Genomic DNA, 17,048 nt, shown 5'->3' with positions numbered 1-17,048 from the left:
TGAAAAATACCACTTTCCAAGTAAGATAGTTAAGATGAGTACAAAATATTGGCTTAAATGGAGGTTTCATCAGACTAATAAGAACATTAATATCCTATACCACCATAGGTGGTTGGAAAGGTGGGTTGATATTGAAAAGTCCTTTTTTAAAACAGGAAACATGAGGATGCGCAGTCAGAGATTTATTGTGAACATGAACATTTCTGAAGTGCAGACTAACGATGAGGCCCCAATGATGCTCAATGCTCCGATGAAGATGATCACTGATGTTGAGATTCAGAGCGATATCCTCTGGATACAGACCGATGCTCTGAAGATGAACGGCAACGATTACTTGAAGAATAAAAGCTGAAATGGAACCAATATCTTTGGTACCCCTCTAATTAATGCTCTGTCCAGTGTATAAACACTGGAATCTATGTCCCGCACTGATACCAAAAGGAGACATAACCTGCATAGGAGACATCGGTAGTGATGTGGAGTTAATCCTCAATTATGTATTCCGGAGAGGTACCACCGATGTAGACACCATAGTTTTGAAGAAAACTGCTACATGCAAGGCAATACCGCATACAAGTTCGATATAATCATTGATGCTACAACGTAAGAAGAACCTGGATCGGTACCAATGCAGATCGATGTATAAAGAGGAGGCTCTGTACTTCAACCAATAACCTGCACCGATTTTCATCAATGAAGAGGAGGCATCATGACCATGTAACATCAAGTGGTATTGAAGATGCCACAGGCATCGAAGCGTGAGTGCCTGAAAAGGCGATGCACTTCAGAAATAACCTGTATCGCCCAGAAAGCCATGCATCAAATTGACTCAATGCTTAATTGGCAAGGCAGTATCTACTGCGATGCATCGGCATCGACATGGTTAAAATATCGGTACCAAAAGGCATGCATCAAATAGACTAGATGCTAATATGCCACCAATGAGGGTATGGAAAAAACATCAGTTCAGAAAGGCATGCGTCAACTGGAGTCGATGCTAATATGCCACCAATGCAGGTAGATGGAAGTATTGACATCACTGCGATACACCTGCGTCCATGTGGTTGAAACATCGGTACAGAAAGGCATGCATCAACTGGAGTCGATGCTAATATGCCACCGATGCAGGTAGATGGAAGTATTGACGTCACTGCGATACACCTGCGTCAATGTGGTTGAAACATCGGTACAGAAAGGCATGCGTCAACTGGAGTCGATGCTAGTATGCCACCGATGCAGGTAGATAGAAGTATTGATGTCACTGCAATACACCTGCGTCAATGTGGTTGAAACATCGGTACAGAAAGGCATGCGTCAATTGGAGTCGATGGTAATATGCCACCGATGCAGGTAGATGGAAGTATTGACGTCACTGCGTCAATGTGGTTGAAACATCAGTACAGAAAGGCATGCATCAACTGGAGTCGATGCTAATATGCCACCGATGCAGGTAGATGGAAGTATTGACGTCACTGCGATACATCTGCGTCAATGTGGTTGAAACATCGGTACAGAAAGGCATGCGTCAACTGGAGTCGATGCTAATATGCCACCGATGCAGGTAGATAGAAGTATTGATGTCACTGCAATACACCTGCGTCAATGTGGTTGAAACATCGGTACAGAAAGGCATGCGTCAATTGGAGTCGATGGTAATATGCCACCGATGCAGGTAGATGGAAGTATTGACGTCACTGCGATACACCTGCGTCAATGTGGTTGAAACATCAGTACAGAAAGGCATTCATCAACTGGAATCGATGCTAATATGCCACCGATGCAAGTATCGCTGTCTACAGATACCGGCAAATCCCAGTCAATGGAAGTCTGACTCTAGACCTATATGTCAAAGAAAGAAATAAAAGAAGAAAAACTTTGACATTAATCAATAGTGTTTATCTTCTGGCAATTTATAGCCCCAGAGTCAGATACAGTCAAAGAGGGTGAGCAAGGGTAGAGTAGAAGCAAGGCTAAAAATCCATTGATGATCACCGCAGAAAGTAAGGATGGAATTGTGAAGGCCATTGAACTTCAAATGAAGTTTGAAGAAAGTCCAAAGTTACTTTTTCTTTTTACATTTCTACTGATAACCTCACGAGCTGGCGTCGGACGGGAAGGCACTCGCGCATGCACGGTATGGACAGTCTAAAAAGCTTGCTAAAGCTTAAAGTGATACTACACTTTTCACTGTCCATGCTGGGGCTGCCTGCTTGTCTAAGGATAATAAAAGGTACTCCAACTTTTTTTATGTACTTTCTCCTCTTTTGGTATAAGTTATTGGTTATTAATTGGTTCTTTGCAGCAACAAAATCAAATAAGTGAGGGAGGAACGTCAGAGAATGGCTGATGAGAATTATTTGTGTACACCCCCCCCCCCCATCAATAGCTGTATTGCGAGTATATGCATTTTCTTAGGTATGAATATACACAATTTTTGTGTATATGCGGGCTGGTATGTCTATGCATATTCATATTTTGTGTGTGTGTATATGTATGAAGCCCAGGGTAAAGGTTAATAGGCAAACAGAACAGAGGGGCTTACTGGAAAAGCTGCACCCAAATGGGAAAAGGAGTTCTTTAAAGGCTAAAAATTTTAAAGTAAGCAGGAGGGATCCGTTTGCTCAAAGGACGGGGACACAACCCTGTGACCAGTTTTTAACAGAGGAGAGAATTTTGAACTAGAGCCAAAAAAGGGCTACATTTGTACAGGAAGCTAAAGCTGGAAAGCAGATAATAGATTGGTCTTCTCCCAGAGTTACAAGTGTTAGGTTAATTATTTCATGTATCTCATTGTAGAAACCCTAGTGAGTGGCTGGAAGGAGTCTCAAAATGCTGAGGGAAGTATGACAGGGTTGGAATCCAGTAGAAAAAGGGGAAGTCATATTGATTGGTCTCCTCCAGTCTCTATTTAATGAGGTATGGGAGTGGGCTGGAGAATTAGCTGAAACCATAAGCTGGGCAGATATCACAGTAGTCCATAGAGGGAAAAAATCCAGCCCAAAATGGGTTGTATAGAACCATTTTACTCTTAAATGTGGATACTAATTTTTTAGCTAAAACCTTGGCAAACTGTCAGTCCGGGTAGTGCGCTCAGAGAGGAAGGGGCAAATTTTGGCGATATTGAAGAGATAGAAGCGACAGGTCTTAGCAGCTTGTTGGATGTGCGTAGAAAATAAGAGGTCAGAATCGAAGACGACTTCAAATTTGCGGGTAGAGGAGACCGGAACAATGATAGTATTATTTACCAAGATGGAGAAAGGAGGAGGAGGAGGAGCAGCTCAGTTTTCGACATATTTAGTTTCAGATGACGACAGGACATCCAGGAAGCAATGTCAGAAAAACAGGCAAAGACTTTTTCTTGGACTTTAGGTGAAATTTCAGGTGTAGAGAGGTAGATCTGGGAGTCATCAGCATATAGGTGATACTAGATGCCATGGGAGGAGATCAGGGCACCAAGGGAAGAGGTGTAGAGAGAGAAGAAAAGAGGTCCTAAGACAAAGCCCTGGGGTACACCAACCTCTAGCGGGGTAGCAGCAGAAGAGGACCCACCAACACATACACTAAAGCTGCACTGGGAGAGGAAGGAGGCAAACCAGGAGAGGACAGATTCATGGAATCCACGCGAGGACAGCGTATCAAGGAGTAAGCTGTGAACTCGCAGGCCTTGAGCATGCGCAGATGCTCAAGGCCCAGCAAGAAGAGGATGCCGATCTTCGGGCACCGGCACCAACGCACAGGACATGCCGGTGCCCAGATGACAGTAAGAAGCGGCGGGGGGGGGGTGCCCAATTGCGGTGGGGGGGGTGCCCAATTGCGGCGGGAGGGTGCACAATCGCGGGGGGGCCTTCGGGGGGAGCAATGCCGGTTCTCGTCGGGGAGGGGGGGATAGAGCAGCGCCTCTGGCCTTGGGGGGTGGGAATGTATCAAAGCGAGTTTCCATTATTTTCTATGGGGAAACTCGCTTTGATAAATGAGCATTTTGGATTACGAGCATGCTCCTGGAACGGATTATGCTCGCAATCCAAGGTACCACTGTACTTGTGTTTCATGTGGCACTTACATTAGGAACCACATCTATCATAGCTCGTTTTCCGTTCCTCAAGGGTAACATTTTATATATTTTGATTTTCCAGTTTCTAACGAGCCATTACTGGGGGCCAGTAGTTTTAAAAGTTCAACTACTTTTATTTTATTTTCTACACATACACTTTCATGGGCTCAGGCCCCTTTTTTTCTTGGTGTTCTGTCCTTACTAAGCTCCTCTTGAGGAGACAAAAAAAATAAAGGCGGGGCGTATCAAAATGGCGGATTGACTGCTGATGGCGTTAGAGCGGGACTTGGGTTTAATTGTATGTGATGATCTTAAGGTGGCCAAACAGGTTGAAAAGGTGACGGCAAAAACTAGAAGGATGCTAGGTTGCATAGGGAGAGATATAGCCAGTAGTCAAAAGGAGATATTGATGCCCCTGTATAAGACTTTGGTGAGACCTCATTTAGAATATTGTGTACAATTCTGGAAGCTGCACCTTCAAAAAGATATAAAAAGAATGGAGTCAGTCCAGAGGAAGGCTACTAAAATAGTACGTAGTCTTCATCATTAGGCGTATGGGGACAAACTTAAAGATCTCAATCTGTATACATTGGAAGAAAGGCGGGAGAGGAGAGAGATGATAGAAACGTTTAAATACCTACGTAATGTAAATGCGCATGGGTCGAGTCTCTTTCATTTGAAAGGAAACTGCAATGAGAGGGCATAGGCTGAAGTTAAGAGGTGATAGGCTCTGGAGTAATCTGAGTAAATACTTTTTTACAGAAAGGGTGGTAGATGCATGGAACAGTCTCCCTGAAGAGGTGGTGGAGACTGTCTGAATTCAAGAGGACCTGGGATAGGCATATGGGATCTTTCGGAGAGAGAAAGAGATGCTGGTTATTGCGGATGGGCAGACTAGATGAGCCATTTGGCCTTTATCTGCCATTATGTTTCTATAAGTTTGGGCTGGAATTACCTGCTACAAGTTTCATTTTTCTGGATGCCGCATACAAAAAGAAAGGGGACTGTTTGTGCTGTGCCCTCTCCAGCCTGTACTTCGTCTCCTTTCCAACTCACTCTTGATCGCTTTGCCATTGGATCCGTTCTACAAACGCCGAGCCAGAGGGATCTTGCTGTTGAGTTCAGTAAGGGAGAACCGGGCTCTTCTTTGGGACATGATGTTTCTCTGTCCCCAAAGGTAACTTTTCAACCCGCCGTGTCCAGCACAAGTATAGGGTTGCCCAGAGTTCAAAACAGGAGCAGAAGGCGCTAGCTACCATTGTGGAGAACTGAGAGGAGGGAAGACCTGAAGAACCTAGTTCTATTGTTGTGAGTGAAGGAGCTGCTGGATTTTCAACAGCTTCCTCGGTGGCTACACTGAAGGGATTTGGCAAGTGCTCCATAAATTGGAAGGTATGGTTGAAAAATCAGTGCAAGAGTTATATCACAGTTATCTGGGAAAATTGAAAATTTATCTAGGAAGCTGGAGTTGGTGAAATCTGAATCCTTAATTCAAGTTATACAAGTCCAATCTGAAGTGATAAACCTTAAAGAAACAGTATTTGAGATTAAGGATGATAATGTGATCCATTGGAAAATGGAACAATTTGAAAATTATAACAGAAGGTTAAACATGAGATTATTGAATTTCCCCATTGGATTTCTTCAAAAAATATTTAATGGAAATTTTGTCTCTGCTGATTCAGGCTATACCACCTACTAATAAGATATATTACTTGTCACCATGAGTGAATAAACTTGGACAGGATTTGAGTAGTGATTCAATTCGACATCAATAAAAAGTTCAAGAGGATGCAAATCCATTGGACGATGTTTCTCACATTTTGGAGACTTCACTTACAGAAGTGGCAGAAAGAGCAACTTTAATAGTTTCCTTTGAATTTGAGCAAGACTTGAATGTTTTAATGAAATTATTCTTCTGAAACTCTCAGAAAAAGTTTTGTGGTAAAAAAAAAAAAAAAAAATTTGGATATATCCTGATGTTTCTAAGGTGACACAGAATAGGAGAAAGGAATTTCTTATAATGAGAGATGAAGTAAAAAAAGATTGGGTGGCACTTTTCTATTAGTGTACCCATGTAAATGTACGGTTCGCTACTTAGGAAACAAATATATATTTTTCTTACCAGAGCAACTGAGATCATTTTCGGACTTAAAAATCTCTCCAGAAATTGAAAGTTTGTGTATAATTGTAACGGATGAGTTAATTAATAGCTTTTTCTTTTTTAATTTTGTGTTTTCCTTGTTCTCCCTTGGTAGATACACCTCTCTATTTGGTGGTCTAAGGAAGGCTTAATTAATTCTTATTATTGTTTAATTTCTTGGTAACATATGATGGTCTGTATTTCTGGATCAAGTGTTATTACTTGTATCACTTTTTTGTAAAATAGAAATAAATAAAATTTTAAAAAATTTAAAAAAGCACTCATAAGAACATAAGAAGTGCCTCTGCTGGGTCAGACCAGAGGTCCATCATGCCCAGCAGTACGCTCACGCTCACGCCCATCAGATCCAGGACCTGTATGGTAATCCTTTATCTATACCCTTCTAGCCCCTTTTCCTTCTGAAAATCATCCAATCCCTTCTTGAACCCCAATATCGTATTCTGTCCTATCACACTCTCTGGAAGCGCATTCCAGGTGTCCACCACCCTCTGGTTGAAGAACTTCCTAGCATTGATTCTGAATCTGTCCCCTTTTAATTTTGCCGAATGCCCTCTCATTCTTGTAGTTTTTGAAAGTTTGAAAAATCTTTCCCTCTACACTTTCTCTATGCCCTTCATGATCTTGTAAGTCTCTATCATGTCCCCTCTAAGCCTCCACTTTTCCAGGGAACAAAGTCCCAGTTTCTCCAATCTTTCAGTATATGAAAGGTTTTTTATACCTTTTATCAATCGTGTCGCTTTTTCTGAACCCTCTCGAGTATCACCATATCCTTCTTAAGATACGGCGACCAATATTGGACGCAGTACTTCAGATGCGAGCACACCATCACCCGATACAACGGCAGGATAACTTCCTTCGTTCTGGCTGTAATACCTTTCTTGATAATACTTAGCATTCTATTTGCCTTCTTTGAGGCCGCTGCGTACTGGTCCGACGGCTTCATTGTTTTGTCCACTTTTACCCCCAAGTCCTTTTCTAGTGTACTCTCACCCATTACTAACCCTCCCATCGTATAGCTGTACTTCGGGTTTCTGTTTCCCACATGCAAGACTTTAAATTTCTCTACATTAAACTTCATCTGCCATCTCGTTGCCCACTCTTCTAGTTTGTTCAGGTCCCTTTGTAAGTCTTCACAGTCCTCTTTTGTCCCAACTCCACAAAATAGTTTGGTGTCGTCTGCGAATTTTATTACTTTGCACTTCGTCCCTGTTTCAAGATCGTTTATAAATACATTGAACAGCAGCGGTCTGAGTACTGACCCCTACGGAACACCACTCGTGACCCTTCTCCAGTCAGAGTAGTGGCCCTTCACTCCTACCCTTTGCTTCCTACCCGCCAAACAATTTTTGATCCATCTATGTACGTCTCCTTCCACCCCATGGTTCTTCAGTTTCAGGCGTTCATGGGGTACCTTGTCAAAGACTTTTTGGAAATCCAAGTAAACGATGTCTTTGGGGTCCCCTTTGTCCATTTGTTTGTTAATTCCTTCGAAGAAGTGCAATAAGTTCATTAGGCATGATCTTCCCTTGCAGATGCCATGCTGGCTTGTTTTCATCAGTTTATTTCTTTCTAGATGCTCATCTATGTTGTCTTTTATCAGTGCTTCCGTTATCTTCCCCAAAACCGAAGTCAAACTTACCGGTCTGTAGTTCCCCAGGTCACCTCTCAATCCTTTTTTAAAGATGGGCGTAGCATTGGCTATCTTCCAATCCTCCGGGATCACGCCTGTATTCAGGGATAGGTTACAAACCTTCAGTAGTAGTTCCGCTATTTCCTCCTTTAGTTCCTTCAAAACCCTGGGGTGGATTCCGTCTGGGCCTGGAAATTTGTCACTTTTTAATCTGTCTATCTGCCTATGTACGTCTTCGAGGCTTACCTCAATTGATGTTAATTTTTCTGCTTGATCACCTGTGAAGATTTTTTCAGGTTCCAGCACGTTGGATGTGTCCTCCTTTGTAAATACTGACGAAAAGAACATGTTTAGTCTATCCGCCACCTCTTTTTCCTCCTTCACCACTCCCTTTCTATCTCCCTCATCCAGCGGTCCCACCCCCTCCCTAGCCGGCTGCTTCCTTTTAACGTATCTGAAGAACGGTTTGAAATTTCGTGCTTCCCTGGCTAGCCTCTCTTCATATTCTCTTTTTGCTCTTCTAACCACTCGGTGACATTCTTGTTGATGCTTCCTGTGCTCTTTCCAGTTCTCCCTGGTTTTGTCCTTTTTCCATTTCTGGAATGAAAGTTTCTTGTCTCCTATCGCTTTCTTCACTTCTTTGGTTATCCATGCCGGGTCTTTAGTTCGGTTCTTTTTGCATCCTTTTCTAAATCTGGGGATGTACAGATTTTGCGCTTCGCTCACCGTGTCCTTGAATAATGACCCGGCTTGCTCTACAGTCAGATTTCTTTGAGTTGTACCTAAGTTTCTTTCTTACCATTACTCTCATCGCTTTGTAGTTTCCTTTCTTGAAGTTAAAGGTTGTCGCTGTGGTTCTCTTCCCCTTCAATATTCCTACTTCAACTTTGAACTTGATCATATTATGATCACTGTTACCCAACGGTCCCACAACTTCCACTTCCTTTGCAGGTCCTCTCAGCCCATTGAGTATTAGGTCCAGAGTGGCATTACCACTTGTCAGTTCTCTGACAAGCTGCTCCATGAAGCTGTCCTGTATAGCCTCAAGGAATTCGGTCTCCCTAGTACATTTTGAGTTTTCAAGACTCCAGTCTATCCCGGGATAGTTGAAGTCTTCCATAACAATCGTGTTACCGCTTTTACATTCTCGCCTCATCTCGGCTTTCATTTCTTCGTCGCTTAGTTCGGATTGCCCAGGTGGACGATAGTACAGGCCCATCTTTATCTCAGGCTCATTTCTTCCCGGTATTTTAACCCATAGTGATTCCAATTTGTCGGTCGTCGCCGCTGTGTCTACTCTGGTCGAGTGTATGTTATCCTTTATGTATAGGGCTATTCCTCCTCCTTCCTGACCTGACCTGTCTTTGCAATAGATTTTGTACCTCAGCAGTACTATGAATATACACATTTATTTTCTTCATTCCACCATGTTTCAGAGACCCCAATGATATCTCATTTTTGGCCATGGCTTCTAATTCTCCCATTTTGTTCCTTAGGCTCCTTGCATTAGTATACATGCAGTTTAAATCCTGGTGTTTTTTTGTCTTCATACTCATTTCCTGTGCTACGTTCTTCTTATCATCCTCATCTTGAACTGTCAGCTCTTGTTTTTTGCCCATTGTCTCTTCCCCCTTTGCTACGTTCTTCTTATCATCCTCTTGATCTGTCAAGTCTTGTTTTTTGCCCATTGTCTCTTCCCCCTTTGCTACGTTCTTCTTATCATCCTCTTGATCTGTCAAGTCTTGTTTTTTGCCCATTGTCTCTTCCCCCTTTGCTACGTTCTTCTTATCATCCTCTTGATCTGTCAAGTCTTGTTTTTTGCCCGTTGTGTCTTCCAGCATTTTTTCCTCTCAGTATCTTCTCGGGATACCTTCTTCTGAATCATTGACACTTGGTTGACTGTCGGCTTTCCCCTTCTTTTTAGTTTAAAGCCTGTTCTATTCCTCTCCTGACATTGTTTGCTAGGAGTCTTGTTCCCGCCGCACTCAACTTAACCAACTTAACCACTTAACCAACTTTTGGTTTTTACTAAAATATTATACATCCATTCTCACTTTCCTTGTTAAATCTTTGAGGGGTTTCATCTTACTGGCATATTGTTTTGATACTATGCTTTCCCTTGCTGATTTTACTGATTTTCTCGTTTTAAAGCTTGTTACACTACTTTTTCAGCTTTCGTGAGATCTTACAGAATAATGATATTACAAATATTTTTATCAGGAGCTTGTTTTTCTTCTCAGTAAGCCACTATGTCGTTCTGATTTTATGTTCCATAGCATCGACTTCTCTATGATTTTTTTCAAGAAAATCCTGCTTTCCATTTTCATTCATATCTACTCAAGGATAAGAGTGATTTCAACTGTTCTTTGGGTCGGCTGCTTAATATAGGTGCATTAGCCAGTAGCCTGTCTTATTTGGTTCTTGAATCTTTTTGGCGTATCCATCGCATATATTTAGATTCAACTGACTCTTAAGAGGTCATTTATTATCTTTTCAACCTCCAAGTACATAGGTTTTATTTTATTTTTCCATTTACCTCTAGTGGAACATAGGGTTCCTTTCTTCATTTGTTTATTAGGTTTCTTCCCTTGCCTCCGCAATCTTGCATCAGAGATTTAAGTCTACGTTTACGAGGCAACTCGAGTTTTTCTGAGTTCTTGGAACCCAACTCTCCCTCTGTCCCTTTTATTCGAGCTAGGGAGTCCCATTTGTGAGAATATGCTGCCTGCTTGTCTAAGGATAAAGCACAGTTACATACCGTGTTATCTTGGGACAGCAGGCAGATATTCTTACAACCAGCCCACCTCCCCTAATTGACTTCTTCGCTTGAGCATCAAACTGACGACCTCGCGAGCTGGCATTATGCGGGAAGGCACTTGCGCAGCAGTCTAAAAAGCTTTTTAAAGCTTAAAGCGATACTACACTTTTCACTGTCCGTGCCGGGGCTCCATGGATGACATCACCCCTATTTGTGAGAATATCTGCCTGATGTCCCAGGATAACACCTGTTACGGTAAGTAACTGTGCTATTTTTGCATATTTATATTCCATTGATCAGCTTACAGGATTCTCAGTGAAATACAATCAGAAATGCAAAGTATATAATACATGAAACCAATTAGAATGGAGAGGCAGAGGCAAGCTAAGTGCAAAGCAAACATACAAAGAAAAATAATTTATGAACAAAAGTTTTATTTGCAAATTTAAAATTAACCATTATCTACCAAGTCCAAGATTTCTTGACTAAAATTAAGTTTTAGTTTAGGGGTTTAAAATATCTTTTTAAGCCTTGAGCAGGGATGAGTAAGCACAGGTTTAGATTGCTTGGCTTCTAGTTGATTTCACTAAAGCAAAGCAAGGCCAGAGGTTTGAATGCCCCTGGATTTAGGGGTACAAGGATCCACTAGTTCTACTGATCCTTGAAAAAAAAAAAAAAGCTGCAATCTGTGATACCTAAACCAATGTTCTTCAACCTTTTTACACCTATAGACCGGCGGAAATAAAATAATTATTTTGTGGACCAGCAAACTACTGAAATTTAAAAAAAAACTCTTCTCTATCCCGTGTACAGGGAGTGGGGAAAGAGAGAGATCCATGGTGCATCTCTCCCACTTCCTCTACTGCCATATCACAACATTTTTCCCTCTCTCATCCCCAGGATCATGTACAGCTTTTTTCACTGTTGCCCACCAGCCCCATGCCCAACATTTCTCCTTCTATCACCCCTCTCATCAAGATCTGAGAGGAGGGGGATTTCCCCATTCCTTACTGTAAATACCTCATGATTTCAACCTTAAAGTAATGACAAGATCCAATTTCTGTCCCAACAACTTTTTACTCTTCTCTGATCTCTAGTATTCAGATCACGGACCTGCATTACAGGGAAGCTCCTGATTACTATGAGAAGCTTCCTGCCTTTTACTGTTCTCTCTGGAAGGAACGTCCCTCCCCGACCCCCACTCAGAGAGAAGCTCCCTGTCTCCTAAATAGAAGTTCCGTATTTCCTTATTTATCTTCTCTTTTTCCTTACTATACCTTGAGCTAATTACTATGCCGGCCCTTCTCCTGTCTTACTACTTTATCTACCCTAAAACTAAAAGCCCGTCTCCTCCTATCCTTTACTATGATCCGCCACAGGTTTACTTGACCACAAGGTTCTCTTACTCCATCTTCACCCACTTTATTACCTCTATCCATGGTTCTCCAGCCTGAATCCTGCTCCTGATTCTTATCAGCCATATCTGCAGCTCACTTTAGATCCTGGTAATAAATTTCCCTGTGGCAAATACTTTGAAGGTTATCTGCCAGACCTCGACCCCACCAATAATGGACAATTTCTGCCCTCAGTTCCGCCTATGGCTCTAACTCAAGCCAATAAGAACTCAACTCCCCTACTCCAGGTCGTCCTCAGCTCTTGGCATCAGCCAATAACATTGCAGCTTCTCAACCGCCCATGCTCTGCCCCTGGCTCTCACACTCATCAATAGCAGACAACTTCAAGCCCAAAGCTCCTCCCTATTTATCATTCTTGACACCAGTCAATAACAGCATAGATGTTCCTTAATTCTCCAGCTCCGCCCTCAGCTCTCACACTGTCAACAAGTGTGACTTTTGCAAGGCGGCAGGAGGGTTAGCAATTATAGACGATCCTTTATGGAAATATTTGCAGACTGGCACCAGTCTATGGACCGGTGATTGAAGAACACTGACCTAAACCACCATAAATGTTATCTGAACTTTCAGTATCCATGGATAATTCTTATGTTAGTAACAAGTATCCCAAGCTGCAGAAAAGTTAAATTAGAATTAGGTGGTTTAGCAGCTCATAGTAGGATTTTGGAAAGAGAGCAGTGAATATAGATGATGGATCAGGTAAGCTAGATGTTATAAAGAAATTTACTGTGAGAAGAGCCGAGATGAGTCTCAATGACGAAAAAGGCAATCCAAATAAAGGAGTCGTGAGACAACAGATGTCAATCACTCAGCGATGGGCTTATCCAAAATGTGCTTTATTGGAAGACAGCACGATACTTGTGACTTGAGGGTTTGCCACAGTTACAAGAGAATTCTCATTGCACTTATGGTCCAACTTACATCACTTATTGTATCTGTTGGAATAAGCACCACTCGGACTTCGAACAAAATTTAGAGACTCTTGACAAAGGCAGAATTGCTGAAACACTATCCGTGCCGAATCCCCTTCTTCATATCGTGTTGTCTACCAATAAAGTACATTTTCGATAAGCCCATCGCTGAGTGATTGGCATCTATTGCCTCACGACTCCTTTATTTGGATAAAGAAATTTACTTCATTCCTAAGTAATTGCAAATACTCTAATTTTATTTTTTATTACCTTTATAGATTATGAAAGAAATCCAGGAGCATAAGATAAGGATTTATGAATTTCCAGAGATGGATGACGATGAAGACAATAAATTGACCCGGAGAATAAAGGTGTGTTAATGCAAAGGATTTATATTTAATTTGAAGGTTGTGGTGAAAATAGGGTGCCTAGTGACTGGGTACAAAACTATGGGGACTAAAGACTTCTTAAATATTTATGCTCCAAAATTCTATTTAGATGAATCCTCCTTTTGAAGTTATTGATATATATATATTTTTTTTCATTATTTAAAGACTAAAACAAAAGCCATTTGAAAGTGATGCCAAAATATGACAAGATAAGGAGAAAACAGAGCTATAATAATAAAATAGCCAAGGCTAGGAGAACTAGTAAACAGAGGAACAAGGAAAAGGAGAACATGCAGACAGACAATTTGATGTCACAGCACTCTGTAGCTTCTAGAGCCCTCCGAACATCTGTCTAAAAGGATGGATTTTTAATGGGGCTCTGAATCTCTTGTAAGAGCGTGTTACTAAAGAGTGGACACAAGTACATTCCAAATCATTGGTGCTGTATAGAAAAAGGCGCTACACATAAAATTGGTACATAGACGAAAGCGCGCACAGGACGTCAGCATACTAGATTTAAGCAGTATTTTGAAGTGCTCCGAGGGGTTGTGTGTGTGGGAAACCCAACACTTTACTTAGAACTGTTGGCGCTCCTGTTGTAGGGAACACCCCATTATAGAGGAAACAGCCTTTTCCCCTCTTTTTTAGGGAAAAATTACAGTTTCCTCCTCTGTAATGGGGGGTGGGGGGATCGGATCCCTCCCCAATGGGAATGCCAACAGTTCTAAGTAAAGTGTAGATGGTTTCTCCCGCACACACACCCTCGGAGTGCTTTAAAATACTTTTTAAATCCAGTGCACTGACATCCTTCGTGCGATTGTCTGGGCAGCATTATTAGCGTGTCTTTGTCTCACACGCGATTGACTCTTCACCATAAAATTCCAGGTGGGCATGTGAGACAGACAGGATTATTAATGTAAAGGAGAGTGTGGCGTAGTAGTTAGGGCTATAGCTTCAGCACTCTGAAGATGTGGGTTCAAACCCTGCGCTGCTCCTTGTCACCCTGGGCAAGTCACTTAATCCTTCACTGCCCCAAGTGCATTAGATAGATTGTGAGCCCATCAGGACAGATAGGGAAAATGCTTGAGTACCTGAACATAATCCACTTAGGCTATAAGTGACATTCTTTTTCATGGAGAGGGTGATAGATGCCTGGAATGCCCTCCCAAGGGAATTGGTGGAGAGGATAGTGGTGATAGAATTCAAAAAATCATAGGATAAACAGAGGATTTCTAATTAGAAAACGAAGGATGTAAATTAAAGAACTAAAGAGGGTACTAGACAGACTTGCATGGCTGTGTCCCATAAGTGGTGATTTGGTGTAGGATGGGCTAGGGAGGGCATCAGTGGGAACTCTACTAACTAGGAATACGAGTATGTTACTGGCCAGACTTTATGGTAGATATCCTGCAAACAGGATGGTTGGATAGGCAGAAGTGAGCTTGGACATCAATTTCAGCATTTGGAACCTAGGACAATAGTAGGTGGACTTTATAGTCTGATTTAGAAATATCAAAGAAGAGACAAGTTAATTTAATCATGTATTTTTAATGGGTATAACTAATGAGCAGGCTGGATGGACCGTTCAGGTCTTTATCGGCTGTCATTTAATGTTACTATATGTAATAAATCTTTGGGGAGGACTGTAAGCTCTGAATATGAGCTATTTCATTATAGTGGTTATTTTATAAAGGTTTCCCCATTTGTAAAGCTGTTTTCTCCGAGGACAAGCAGGCATAATATTCTCACATGTGCATGATGACATCCACAGAACCCGGTATGGACATTGCCAAGTGCATTGTCACTTTAAATCTTTAGACCAGGGGTGTCCAACCTTTTGGCTTCCCTGGGCTGCATTGGCCGAAAAAAATTTTTCTGGGACCACACAAACGCACAGACGCTGCAGCAAGACAGAGGAGGAAGCCGGCAAGACGGTAAACACCCAGGGGCAACAGAAGAAAACACTGCATCACCCTCGACCAGGGCCGCGCAAAATACTTCACGGGGCCACTTGCGGCCCTTGTGCCGCAGGTTGGACACCCCTGCTTTAGACAATGCCCATATCACATGCATGCCACGGCCTTTCTGCCCAATGTTAGCTTGTAGGACTACAGTTCTTAGTTTCCCATGGAACCAAGAATCTGTGAACATAAGAATTGCCGCTGCTGGGTCAGACCAGTGGTCCATCATGCCCAGTACTCCGCTCCCGCGGCGGCCCCTAGGTCAAAGACCAGTGCCCTAACTTGAGACCAGTCCTACCTGTGTACGTTCTGATTCAGCAGGAACTTGTCTAACTTTGTCTTGAATCCCTGGAGGGTGTTTTCCCCTATAAAAGCTTACGGAAGAGTGTTCCAGTTTTCCACCACACTCTGGGTGAAGAAGAACTTCCTTACGTTTGTACGGAATCTATTCCCTTTTAACTTCAGAGAATGCCCTCTCATTCTCCCTACCTTGGAGATGGTGAACAATCTGTCTTTATCTGCTAAGTCTATTCCCTTGAGTATTTTGAATGTTTCTATCATGTCCCCCTCTCAGTCTCCTCTTTTCAAGGGAGAAGAGGCCCAGTTTCTCCATTCTCTCACTGTATGGCAGCTCCTCCAGCCCTTTAACCATTTTAGTCGCTCTTCTCTGGACCCTTTCGAGTAGTACTTTGTCCTTCTTCACAAGTGCTGGACGCAGTACTCCAGGTGAGGGCGCACCATGGCCCGGTACAACGGCATGATAACCTTCTCCAATCTGTTCGTGATCCCCTTCTTTATCATTCCTAGCATTCTGTTCGCCTTTTTTACCACCGCCGCACATTGCTCGGATGGCTTCATCAACTTGTCAATCAGAACTCCCAGGTCTCTTTCCTAGAAGGTCTCTCCAAGTACTGCCCCGGACATCCTGTATTTGTGCATGAGATTTTTGTTACCGACATGCATCACTTTACACTTATGCACGTTGAACCTCATTTGCCATGTCGATGGCCATTTCTCGAGCTTGATTATGTCATGTTGCAGATCTTCACAATCAATACTCTGAATAACTTTGTATCGTCCGCAAATTTAATCACCTCACTCGTCGTACCAATGTCCAGATCGTTTATAAAGATGTTGATGAACACGGGTCCAAGCACCGAGCCCTGCGGCACCCCACTGGTGACGCTCTTCCAGTCCGAGTATTGTACATTTACCCCTACTCTCCGTTTCCTATGTTCCAGCCAGATTTTAATCCACGTGAGTATTTCACCCTCGATTCCATGGCTTGCAATTTTCCGAAGTAGTTCATGTGGAACCTTGTCGAACGCTTTCTGAAAATCCAGATATACAATGTCAACCGGGTCACCCTTGTCTATCTGCCTGTTTACTCCCTCGAAGAAGTGCAACAAGTTTGTCAAACAAGGTCTGCCTTTGCTGAAACCGTGCTGGCTGGTCCTCATCAGACTGTGTCCGTCAAGGGGATCAATGATGCGGCCCTTTATCAGCACCTCTACCATCTTTCCCAGTGCCGAGGTCAGACTCACCGGTCTGTAGTTTCCTGGATTTCCCCTCGAACCTTTTTTGAAAATCGGCGTAACGTTTGCCACCTTCCAGTCTTCTAGAATCTTTCCCAATTTGGTCAAGAAATTGGCTATTAGTTGAAGCAGTTCAGCTGTAGTTTTTGGTTTTCCCTCAGCATGTCAAACTTCAAAGTTGGTTTTTGTGCCTTCCTAATATTAGTTTTTGTCTTTTTTTCCTCATAATTCTTC

The 17,048-nt window shown here is 42.4% G+C and overlaps 1 protein-coding gene across 2 annotated transcripts in view; it reads left to right on the top strand.

The window, feature by feature from the left end:
• LOC117359654 (septin-7-like) overlaps nt 1-17,048 on the top strand; it is a 202,241-nt gene that overhangs the window by 111,268 nt on the left and 73,925 nt on the right. For both annotated transcript variants that reach the window (XM_033942850.1, XM_033942849.1), the window contains exon 7: nt 13,208-13,300. In XM_033942850.1, the coding sequence (XP_033798741.1) occupies nt 13,208-13,300 (93 nt within the window). The remainder of the gene's footprint in view (nt 1-13,207; nt 13,301-17,048) is intronic.

This window comes from Geotrypetes seraphini, chromosome 4 (assembly GCF_902459505.1).
Source record: "Geotrypetes seraphini chromosome 4, aGeoSer1.1, whole genome shotgun sequence".
Taxonomy (NCBI): Eukaryota; Metazoa; Chordata; class Amphibia; order Gymnophiona; family Dermophiidae; genus Geotrypetes; species Geotrypetes seraphini.
The sequence above is the reverse complement of the archived record's forward strand: the minus strand, read 5'-3'. Positions and strand labels throughout refer to the sequence as shown.